This window comes from Teleopsis dalmanni, chromosome 2, assembly GCF_002237135.1.
Source record: "Teleopsis dalmanni isolate 2A chromosome 2, ASM223713v2, whole genome shotgun sequence".
Classification (NCBI taxonomy): domain Eukaryota; kingdom Metazoa; phylum Arthropoda; class Insecta; order Diptera; family Diopsidae; genus Teleopsis; species Teleopsis dalmanni.
Genome location: NC_051847.1, coordinates 196,895,451 through 196,908,670, shown reverse-complemented (window position 1 = coordinate 196,908,670; position 13,220 = coordinate 196,895,451). Strand labels below are relative to the sequence as shown.

General features: G+C 30.4%; 1 protein-coding gene across 1 annotated transcript in view; it reads left to right on the top strand.

Moving 5' to 3' along the window:
• Nucleotides 1-13,220, top strand: part of LOC119676511 (DNA polymerase alpha subunit B-like) — a 126,098-nt gene that overhangs the window by 111,781 nt on the left and 1,097 nt on the right. Inside the window, exons 3-7 of the mRNA XM_038087751.1 lie at nt 1,917-1,990; nt 10,891-11,206; nt 11,455-11,936; nt 12,426-12,629; nt 12,706-12,889. Of these exons, the coding sequence (XP_037943679.1) occupies nt 1,917-1,990; nt 10,891-11,206; nt 11,455-11,936; nt 12,426-12,629; nt 12,706-12,889 (1,260 nt within the window). The remainder of the gene's footprint in view (nt 1-1,916; nt 1,991-10,890; nt 11,207-11,454; nt 11,937-12,425; nt 12,630-12,705; nt 12,890-13,220) is intronic.

Genomic DNA, 13,220 nt, shown 5'->3' with positions numbered 1-13,220 from the left:
TATTTTCCACCTGTTGCCTTAAAGATAACTAAACGCAGATAAAACGTACTAACGCTTTACTATTTTCCTTATATTAAAATTCATGGAAAACAAATTTCTACGCATAAGCATAAACTATATAATCTCTTAGCAACAATAATAACAACAAACAACGATAACAATATCAGCAACAGCAACAGTAATAGTAACAACAACAGCAACAGCAATCATAGCAACAACAAAACACATTGCAACAATTCGTATAGTTAAGGCACTAAAGGAAGAGTGGTTCGTCGCATCCGTTGTATGGAATACGTATAGTTTTGTTGTTGTTATAGTTGTTGTATGTATCTGTTTTTTTTTTTATTTTGTTGATATTGCACTTTTTACCCGTAATACTCATATATAAAAATCTACACTTTGTCTAATGACATTTTAGTTTAGTACATGAAGTACGCTTAACGTACACAAGCGCGGGAGCAAATATCTTTTGAATCTGTTGTTGGTACTTAAAGTTGCTGCTGTAGTAAGAGTGCAGCAATGCAGCAATACAGCAATGGAGTTAGTGAAGTTGGTAGAGAAGAAGCAGCTGCGTGCAGTATACGATAATTTGAAAGTACAAGCCAGCATAGTAATCCACGTACTCCACATATTTTAACAGAAGTTTAAACCACTTCATACTTTACTACTAGTACATACATTGCCTACATTGCACTCTACTGCACACTGAATGCCTGCCGTAATGTTTGATGCCAATCAGCAACATTCGAGCTGCAACAAGTGCAACTTTAAAATGTCTGCAACAGCAGCTCCTGTTACTTTAAAATCTTTCTTTGAATGCTGTTGCTGCAGCAATCCACAATTGAAGACATTTGTTTTACATTTATTTCATGTTTCGTTTTATTTGTATTTTATGTTTTATTTTTTTTTTTTATTTTTATTTTTATATATTATATATTTTATTTTTATTTATAATTTTAGTCTAATCAGCAAACAAAAGTTAACTGCAAAAGGAGCAACATCAGCATCAACATCACCAGCAGCATCAGCAGCAACAGCAACAGCATTAACAACACACCAGCAACATTCGAATTTTGTTGCCATTACAATTTTAATTGCACGAATATAGAAGAATTGCTTGGACACTTTCAAGTGGTTCATTATTGTTTACACATTTCTTAACACATTCTTAGTTACTTACATGCATATATGGATAAATGTTGTATATATATACATAAATTTACATATATGTGCATAACTTGGGAATGTACAATTTTTTAGCATGACTTTCATGTATGATTGCATACATTTTTTTCACCATTTCATTAATTTTTTTTTTTTATTTTTTCCAATCGATAATTTAAACGTATTTGAAATTTTTTAACGTATCTACATCCCAGCATCCGAGCAACTCAGCATCTCAGCATCCTTGATAAACGTAGTAGGAGCTGTGCTGTAACAACATTTGTCAAGTTCTTACAAAAATATTATCGCAGCATAGCAGCTGCACTCTCGGAGAGCTCAATGCCAACTTCAAAGTCTTTACAACTTAACTAACAACAATAACTTTGTTGCATTTCCGTTTTAGCCAACATTATTGTCATAGTATTATTATTTTTTATTTATTTATTTATTTTTCCTTAACAAATTCCGATGCATTAAAAAATAAATGCCTACAACATTATAGTTGTACCTGCATTTGCTGTTGTTGTTGTCGCCGTTGTTGTTGTGGTGACTACCATTGTATCTCATCATGAAAATGCGGATGTTTATTCGTGCCAATATCTCATCTATTCTTCATAAATTATTTATTCTTTACTATTTATTTTTGCATACATATGAGTACTAGTGCTAGTACTAGTATTTTCCTCTTGCTACTACTAACTTGTTGGAAACTTTTAAAATAATTCTATCCATTTTTTTTTGTTTTGTTTTAGGCTAAAGGTGCTATACCCAGAACACCTGCTCATCGTAAAGAAGCCCTCTTTAGTCCAGCTAGTTTTTCACCCATGTAAGTACACGTATGCTAAATCTCAATCTCAATAGAGTTGCTCAGAAATATAAAGAAAAATATTAAACTTATGAAATTGTTCGAATTTGTAGATACAATTTTATATTATTGCCGCAAGGAAATTGTGCACCTTTCAACTTAAAAAATTGTTATTTAAAATCAAAACATTTTTATTAAAGATTATTTACAATTACTGGAAGATAATTTTAAAATTTACAATTTTTTAAGATGTACAATACAATTTTATATTCATTTGCAATGTTTTATTGATAATATTTATGATGAACATTTATAAAAGAAAACATTACATATTTCTATTTAGTTATAGTATGCTATAAAAACTTTTTATGAATGAACATACATAGAGGCAGGCATGGGCATACCCAGGGCCGAAATAAAGGGGACCACTGAACACCCATCCTAGTTCATTGAAAACTTGAGAATTAGATTTAATTCACAAAAAAAGATAAATTTCAAACTTTTCTTGTAAATTTTTATGTAAAACAATAATGACATTTTGAAATCTAGGGGGGAGAGCACCCGTCTCCACAGCCCCTACCTGTGTACACCCATAGAGGCAGGCAACTACGTCTATTACTTATATTTATACAGGTCTTTTGAACATTTAGACATAAATTAAGTTTAAGAAACATGAACACCCAAAGTTGAAGACTAGTAATTTTTTAAAAATAAAATGTTTAGAAAAAAGTATAACTAATTGAACCTCAAAGTTAGTCGTACCTTTAATTTTTTTCAACGTCAAACTGACGAACTATTCAATAGGACAAATCTTTTGAACATTTAGATCTGTTTGATATAAGTTCAAGAAAAATCACCACTCAACATTGGCTTGTAGGCTTCTAGAACCTTCAAAAATGCTTTAGCGTCAAACTGGAATAGCTGTCTAGCAATGAGGCTATATCACATTATCCAAAAGACAAGTGACAGCAAACTCAAGCAGAACAAATCATTCGAAATTCAGATATCAGCATAGTTTTTAAGGAAAAGCAAGATATTCGAGATGAGAAGAGAAGAAAAAATACAAGATAAAAGTCGAGAAATCAGTAGCTCTTTCACCACATCACCCATAAGTCAGTTAACAGAATACTTCTTAAACAAAAGCAAACTCTTTTAAACATATGTGGTAGATCGTATAATCATTGGAGGCATACAGTGAATAAAGTTATAAGATGGCATGATTAAGGTATCCTGCTCATGATATAATCCGAAATTCAGATCATAACACACTTCTTCAAAATAAACAAAATGTTTTCCACAAAAATGAAATCAATGTGAAATGAAAGGCTGCTTGAAGTAAAATAGCTTATAGAATGACTTGATCACGCTATCCGAAACTCAGATCATAACACTTTTCTTGAAAAAAAGCAAAATGTTTTCCGCAAAAAAAAAAAAGAATAAATGCGGAATCAAAGGCTGCTTGAAGTAGAATGACTTATAGAATGGCTTGACCACGCTAATCGAAACTGAGGTCATAACATAATAGAATAACTTATAAAATGACTTGATCAGGTTATTCGAAGATAATATCACAGTACACTTCTTAAAGATAAGCAAGATGTTTTCTGTAAAAGAGGAATTAATGCGGAATGAAAGTAGAATAGCCTATGAAATGACTTGATCACATTATCCGAACGTTAGATCACAACACAGTCCTTAAAGATAAGCAAAACATTTACCGCAAAAGAGGAATCAATACCTGCAAGCAGTAGAATAACTTACAAGATGGTTGTCAGTGTAGAAAGAACATCGTTATAAAATGGTTTGACAAAGTTATCCGAAAGTGATATCACATCACACCTGATTGGATACTTGAAAGAAAGCAAGATTCATTCATGAAAACAAATGGATGATCGATCAATCAATAGTATCAATGTCTGTAGCGCACTTACCAAATTAATAAATTAAAATCCTGGAACGTGTATATTTCAGAGATACTGTAAAAGAAATTGTGATCCACACAGTTTACTAATAACAAAAAATCATAAATGAAATTTATATATATATATATATATTTTATTTTTAAGGAATTGAATAGAGAAAAACTATATAAAGTTAACTGTAATATTGACGCTATGAACTCGATTCCATAATCGAGGTGTGAAAAAGAAACAACAAGATGGAGATTATAGACGGTGCCATTAGTTTGAAGATTAGGCAAGCAAGAAAGAGAGAATCGAGAGAACGATGACCAGGATCATGCTAAATACTTTAAAGATTAAACTTTATTTTTCATATATTATGTAAAGTGGATACTAGGATGTATGTTGATCCTTTTTTTCGAGTCAGCGCAACTGGGCACTTTTACTCTTTGATAGCTGGGGGTACTACAGGGTCCCACCCATCTCATTGACTAAATTGTATATCTCTCATAAGCTTTATAATTATTTAGTGATTGATCTAAGATCTGCGTACCTCCCCGTGCGGAGACTGATTACTCTAAGATTAGATAGTGGTAAGTAGAGCCTGACTTTGAGCGACTTTTAGCTTTTGTATAGTAGAGTCGGCAGCTTTGCTATACGCGACACACCCATAAAGTAATGCTGGTCTAATTATCTGGCTATAGATCAGTTTTCTGTTCTTCACGTTAAGGTTTATATAAATACATTGTCATTTGATACATTTAGAGAATTAATATACCTTATACAATATAAATTTGAAATCGAGGAAGGTATAATGATATAGAATGTGTGAATAATGGGGCTTAATATACCGCTTTATTAAATGCTACCAGCGATATGAAAATTCATGCGAATTGTTGTACAATTTAATTGTTAAATAAGTTTTATTAAAAAGAATGGGGACGTATTTTCCTTTATGACTATTATATACGTTTACGAGGACTTAATAAATTAATGTAAAAAATGTCGCCCTTAGTTTTGACTCAATAACCTTCTGCTTGTCTTGACTGATTTTTTTTATAGGTTTAATTCAATACAAATCACAGTAGAATCGGATGCACGAAGTGATTAAAAGGGAATATATATACCTATATATATAGTAACTAACTTTTATTGGAGTTCAAATGAACACATCATGGGAAAATTGAATTCTTTTATTTTATTATCAATCAAATAATAGTGACCATTTACTATACAAGTAATAATTAATATTAAATGTAGTCACGTTAATCGTTTAAAACCATACATACGTTTTTTAAAAAAATAACTAAATATTTAAACTCTAAACTCTAATAGCTTATTATCTAATGATTCTCAATAACCCAATTCTGAAAGGTTTACATTTCTTTTAGTTATTAAGCATTAAACTATCTTTACACCTTTTCACCTTTTATGGCATATTAAAAGTAATAAATTATTACATTCGCTACTCATCTACTACAAACGATGTTTTTTTTTTACAACTAACATAATTATAAAACTAATTAATGAAATTGTATAAGAGTACATGCTCCTATGTTGCCTAAATCAATTTTTCAATAGAAATCGTCCAAATTTATTAGCAATTGTTGCCCTCAAGACACAATTCAATTTAAGGTTGTTTAAGTTTAAGTTAATGACCAGTAAAGAGCATGCTAAAGCACGAATTAAAAAGGGGTTCCATTATTAATTTAGTCTGAAATTAATATCTATAATATAGCTATTACAAAAGAGAACTGCAGCTTATCGATATAACTAATCGGGTATATCATACTTGAACAATTATCAGTATTACCAATTTTAAGTGATTTTTTATTATAATTAGAGATCACATAGGTAGTAAAAGGTATGGGGTCAATTTGATGGAAACTTTAAGGAAACGTCAGGTCTTAGCGTCAACCTGATCACACCGTCAAAAAAATGGTTTTCGCTACAATCGCTTTTTTTGCTGGAGTATCGTCATCCATTCTCACGATAAGCTAGCGAAGCTACCGTATCTTAATTTTCTGAATGACGTGATTAGGCTTATATAGCACGTGATACATGCAGATGAGATGATCGTCACCAACTCATAAAGGACAAAAATCTGACAAAGCACTTTTCTCTCGAATATTCCCAGTACTGATTTATCATTCTGTGTTAGCGCTTCACCATACAGAAGCAAATGTATGATAAGTTTACGGAAAATATATGTTAAAGCACCTAATGCCAATCATAATGTTTCATCTGATCGCCAAACTGATTTTGTCAATGCTTATTGCAGTTTCATTCAACCACGATGATAAACAGAATTGCAGTTTACAGATTGATTTAGCTCTTCCAATTTTTTTAACAAATTCTCTGATTGGAATCATTAAAGACCCAGAGTATTGTGCTTGCATGTAGTACTAGCTTGTTTGGTCTCACCAAACCTATGTTATTATCAATAATATTTGGTTAAACTTACTTAAAACATTAACAATGACTTTGGAATATATTTTATATACATACTTTGTCAATAAAATGTTTTCAATTTTGAGCTTGTATATGAAATATTAAGCCTGCAACCGCTGCAAATGATATAATATAAATTTATTAGTCTAGAGAACCTATAAGTAGATACTAGATTTTAAACGAGTTGGATTATTGTGACAAAACAAGTGTGAATATACTTTATACAATATTATTATTAAAAGAAGGGATTGTGCACTGCGACCTAAAAGATCTATTGTGTCCCTTACTCGGGTTAGAGTGTTTCTCCAAGTCCGATTTCTTTATTGAAAGACATTATAGAGCCTACCTTTTCTAGTCTTGAATCTTTATGATCGATGAAATACCCTCCTAGATGTTTCTTCCGCTTGTGCATCAGTACCGGGCACTCCCTAAGCACATGGTATGCAGTTTATCTCTCTTCTATACAGTATCTGCAATCTGAGTTGGACTGAATTCCTAACTTCGATAGTACTTCGTACATATTATCGATTAAGTGAGAAATACTTAAGTGAGGAGATACTTCATACTGGTAAATACAAAATAACACTGCGATTAACCTATACAAATTAACGATTAAGTGAAAAATGATTTCAATTTTGGTCTAATGTACGAATTTTAGCTCTAAATAACTTTACTTTATAAGACCATCTACGAACTAACAAATTTTTTACAAGTTATCCGCTATCCGATATTAATTAATAGTACTCGATTTTTTAATAAAAATTTTATTTGGGGTTCCCGTGGGCGATGCAAAACTTAAAATGAAAATTTGCGGAAAAATATTTCAATAAAATTAAAAATTAAAAATGCAATTATTGTTATTACGACGACTTCAATCATTTTGCAATACAAAAATTTTATGCTTTACGAACTGCAATAGCAAAACTAAAGCAACACAATTCGATTGCAACTCGACTATAGAAATTCAGTTAAACAAAATATGTATATAAAGCAAATGTATGCGGCTTGAATTGGTACCATCACCATCACCATCCAAACTAAATTAACCATTACAATACCATTCCGTCTATTTTTATGTATATGAGTACACAAAACAAAATTCAAATAAATGACCTGCAGCGGTAATAATCGCAACAGCAAAATGCCAAAAGCATAACCAAATGTTGCACGTCGCATGCCTCGTATGCTGCAACAAACAATCGCAACAAGCCGAGCTTATAAAACCAAAAAAACTAAAAACAAAAAAAAAAAAATAACGAACCTAAAAAAAGCGCACATTTTCACAATTTCCCAGAAAATTAGGAAATGTACAAAAATTATATAAAAAATAAATTTAAAAAACAAAAATAAAGCAGAGCAGCGCATATTAAGTTTTTGTTTGCATACCCGAATATAAAATATATACGAAGCAAAACAATATAGTTTCTGTAATTGTTTTTTTTCTATTTTTGTATATTATATCTATTATTTATACTATTTTATTCTATTTAAATATTTACGAGTATTGTGCATTACCAATTTGCATTTTTATGTAATTGAAATACTTCGTTTAGCGAACTCTTTTGCCAGCTTTGTTGCTTACTTGCCTGCCTGTGTGCTGTGCTTTGTTGCCATAAGTGTTTGGCAACATGTTGACGAAGCATGCGGAGTTTGTCTGATGTTGCGCGATTCACATCAAGCGATATCTTACTTCTTTAAAAGGGCAAAGAAGTAAATTTCTGATATTTATCTCAAGTTTAGTTTAGTTTAATGTGATTTTACCTTAGGATAAAGGTAAATGTACTATTTTAATAATTTATATTTATATTTATTTTTAACATTTTGTTGTTGAAATAATTGCAATCTACCTAAGGTGAGTGTGAAGCTAAACCGTATGATTTCGGTTTGCCAAGTACTTGGATATCTACAAAATATGGCCTGAAATAAACATTTTTTAACTATTGCATTTTAAATAAAAGTTCATACAGTTCATTAGGAACATTTTTTTATTGATTTATAAATAACGGCAAATATATATTTTTTATTACATTGAAATAGGTCCATGAAAGGTAAATCTATTTTCTTTAATTTACCTATTTTGATAAGTATTAATGTTTAAAGTACACATAAAATTTAAAATAAAATAAAAATAAAATAAAATAAAATAAAATAAAAATAAATTAAATAATAAGACTTAAAAAGACATTTTAAATATTAAAAAAAACAATTAATATGGATACTTAAAAAGTTATGAATAGTAAAAGCATTGCATATTTCAATAGGTTGATGAGAAGTAGAGAGCAAGGGATGGTTCATTGGGAAGCCTGTGGAAAAGAGCTTAGAGAAGATCAGTAGAAGTTTTTTGACATGCAATATCAGGGAGGAGGTTGTGTGAGTGTGGGCACCAATAGTTTGAAACTTTTTAGCAAACCTTACAATTGAAAATAAAAATATAACAAAAAATTTTCTACCTTAGTGCTATTATAGCAACAATTTGAGAAGAACAGCTAGTGACTCTAGTGTAGAAACATTGAAATGATTTAAATCTAAATCGTTTAGATGCATTATGTAGGCCTGGCTTACGACAATTGTACGTTTCCAAGAACGGCGGGGTCTACGTCCGGGAGCCACCAGTTGCCAGCAACGACCAAGTGCTTTTTGACACCTCCCAAAACGATTTCACAAGCAGGTTTCAACGAGTTACAACAATCCCTTCGGGATACGTGTTGGTATATTCCTGAGGTGAGACATACCTGTCGTAAAACGTGATTAAAATCCAGTAAACAGCACCCGATATTAATAGAAGATTCCTGAGATAAGACATGCATGTCGTAAGAGGTGGCTATAATCCAGTAACCATCACTCGATACTGTTTCGAGTATAACGAGTAGTAAGTTAATTTTACTAAATGGTGTAAATCTCGCACCATGGAAGTTATGTTCCGCAGCTTCGCTATTTGGATTAAGCAGCCTCTATCCTAACCAATAGAGGCTGCTTAAAGTGAGTATCGTAGTAAAAAAGGTATTAAATAAGCCTCGCTCACCACCAAAGAAGAAACAGTATCCGAAAGTATAGCTTCAATTGTTAAAAAGATGCATCAATCAAATTTATACAAGAATGGAGAAACTAGACAGTTTGTTACGACTATTTTTGAGTTTGGTATACTATGTTGAAAGCATCGTGCAAAGAATCTTTTGAAATTATAGCTAAACCTTAGCAAAGTTCTATGTTTTAATGCGCTTTTTGATAAAGTAAGGTTTTTATGTTATTTCTCTTGGTATAACTAGCATATACCTATATCTCATATCTTTGTTATTCATTCTTTGTGTTATAAAAGAAGAACATAGCAGTAGTTTGTACTAGCGATTCAAAGGATCGACTTAAGCCTATTGTATAAATATAATATATATGCAGTCAAACTTCCATAAGCCTATCATATAAATATAATATATATATAATTTTGAAGACTTCGAGTTAAAGAATTTTTTTATAATTGTATATTATTGGCTCTCTAAACCCTTTTACACTCTATTTAGTTCGAGTTATAAAAAATTCAAGTTATAGAAGTTCGAGTTATGGAAGTTTGAGTGTATATATAAAGGATATAAAGTTATACATTTTGGTATTGCGTCCAAACATGACAGTAAAAACTGAATAAAAAACAATATATTATACTGAATGCTTAGCTATAACCATTGTACTCCGTTGCAAACTCGAGTACTTACCCATTAATCTTTACGCTAAAATTAATTATTGATATGTATAGCATATAATCTTTAAGCAGATGCATAATCATTTCCAATTTTCCTTTTTATATATGCTTCTGATATAAAAATATGTTATGATATAATAATATATACATTTATAATTCATATTAATTTAAAATATATTATTTTTTCAAAAAGTCGTTATAAATAAAATAAAATAGCACAACATTTTTATGACTACGAAGCCATAGGGCTACCTTCTGTACTTTATAACAATTGTTAACTTCTTTTAATTTTGACAATAAAACTGAGATTTTCAAGTAGTGCATTCGAATTCTATTGAACTTTAACACTCCAATACCAGTATCAGCAACAACAACAATAAAAATAATAACTATAATAAAACAAGCGTTAACAACCGTAGAATTTGAAGTTTTTAAAATAAAAGCACCACTTAACGTTTCATATTGATAATCAAAGACGAAAATGCCCAGCAGAGATGCAACAACCCAAATTTCACACACAATGAAGAAAATCTGAGTCTGAATATTATGAAGAAAAGTCAGCCAACGGCCACTAAGTGAATCTTTGCTCATACTGTTTCCATATTAACCAAATGCAATTGTAGTGCAATGAATGAGTACAGACCAGCTCGTCGTATCTACTAACGATAATTATGCACTCTGCATGATTTCTATTTAGAATTTCAATTCCTGTTGCCTGCATGGAAATTTATTTTATTTTAGTTTAATTTTTGTGTACACTCCTAACATAGCCATAGCCACAACACTCCCACCTAAGTCATAGCCATAGCCATAAGTATAACCATTAACATAACCAATAACTAATATCGAATATTCCCATTTGTCTATTCATATAACAGCAGCAGCGGCACACCACGCACACATATTGCCGCTCCAGGCTCTGGCAAAATCGTTTACACCTTTGGAAATCCTACGTTGATCAACAACGCAAAATGGTCATCGTTGGAGCAAACCAAGATTGCCATTAAACAGTTGTTGCTGTATAATGGCGAACCACTAAGCGCTGTCAATGTGAAATACATGTTCGATAATCAACGTGAAAAGTGTGAGATTGCGGGGGATCGTGTCTTCAATATTGGCAAGAACTTATGTCGTAAAGTATTCGGACCAGATGCAGATGATTATGAATTAAGTCCAGTGGATGTTCACTCACAGGTAAGTTTTTAGATAATGAATCAAACAAAATTGCATAAAATTAAAATGAATAAGTTCAATAAAATATGAAGTTTGTTAACAGAATATTTTTTAGATAAAAATAATAAAATAATTTTGTTAAATTTTTAAACTCTTACATATTTACTAAATAAAAAAAAAACAGTGTTAATATTTAGAAAAAAGCATAAAACCACACATTATATTTTATTTTTTATTATATACTATATAATCAATTTTAAAAATTCTAGAACACTGTTAAAACCATTGGCACTATATATTGCGATCATGATGGTCCATTGGATGCTTCATCGACTATGCTTGTTGGTTCTGATGAAATGTGTACTCGCACGGTACGACTAAACTTTAGCAAAATCAAATCCGTTGGTGTTTTTCCAGGACAAGTTGTTATGGTATCAGGTATGAACCCAAAAGGAGATACACTTACAGTAGAAAATATTATAGCTGAAAAACAACTGACACAACCAACACCCCCTAAAATCGATAGCCAACTGAGTGTTGTTATAGCTGCTGGTCCATACACATTCGATGACGATATACTCTATGATCCGTTACATGATCTACTAAACTATTTAAAAGAAAATCTACCGGATGTGTTAGTACTTACTGGACCATTTTTTGATGTCGATCATCAAATAATACTTGAGAACATGGGCGAAACATTTGAAGTATTTTTTGAAAGAATGATAGCCGGCATTGTGGAAATTATTGGGTAAGTATATACACTATAAAAAAATTAAAATTAAAAGTAAAATAAAATGCTAACGACAGTTACGTAGCCATGGAATTATAAATCCCTGGCTAAATCAAAGGAGTGTGTTTATAAATATGCATATTTACTATTAAAGTATTATATAAAAAGATAATACTTTTTAATTTATTGAAATAATCTTAAGATCAATCTTCTCTCCGAACTAACTTTATGGTTGATGGATCACTATCGCTTAAGAGACCTTACTGCAAGATTGAACTTATGATAAATATTGCCTATAATATACAAAATTTTAGAATTTATGTACAAAATTTTAAAATTTATATACAAAATTTAAATTTAGTTAAAGGTAAATCTTTGTCCTAGTTCTAGCTTTATGATAGTTATTCTCGCTACTTTAATCCTACATAGTTTACTTATATATCACATATCTACTTTGAAAATATTGATTTTTTTTTCTTAATAATATTTGTAACTTTCGTGTTTCAGTACATCAACTACTGTTCTAATGGTCAGTTCCCAATATGATGCTATGGCTGATCCTGTATATCCAACTCTACCGGTTTCATTGAAAAAAACATATCCAAATGTACACATGTTACCAGATCCTTCAATGATAGACTTAAATGGCATTATTATAGGCATGACATCAACAGATGTTGTTGATCATATTATCAGCACGGAGCTAGCAATGTAAGTTTTATCCTCAAATTATCAGTAATTAATAGATTTATTTATTTAGATTTATTTATCGATTTTATTCTATTAGCAATGCTGGGGATAAAATTAAGCGTGTTGTAAATCATCTATACAATCAAGGCTCATTTTATCCGTTGAACCCTCCACCTGAAGATAAACTCTGTCTTGACAGTAACCTAACAAGCAAATTTGCTAATATTGAGCAAATACCCAATATTATTATACTGCCTAGTGATCAGAAATGTTTTATACGGGTAAGCATAACTAAAAATTTAATATTATCAAAAGATTATATAACAAAAGAACTAATAGAAAACAATTTTATATAAATGTTACATATAATGAATTATAAAGCAATTACATGATAAATGAATTATAAAGCAATAATAATACTAAATAAATTAGTAAAAGAAATAATATTATATCAATTATAAAGAAATAATTTTAATAAATAAATTATAAATGTGTAATAATAATAAATTATTTATAAAGAAATAATAATAAATAACTTACATAGAAAAAATTATAATAACAAAACTGCAAAGAAATGATAATAAGGCAATTATAAAGAAATCTTAATAATAA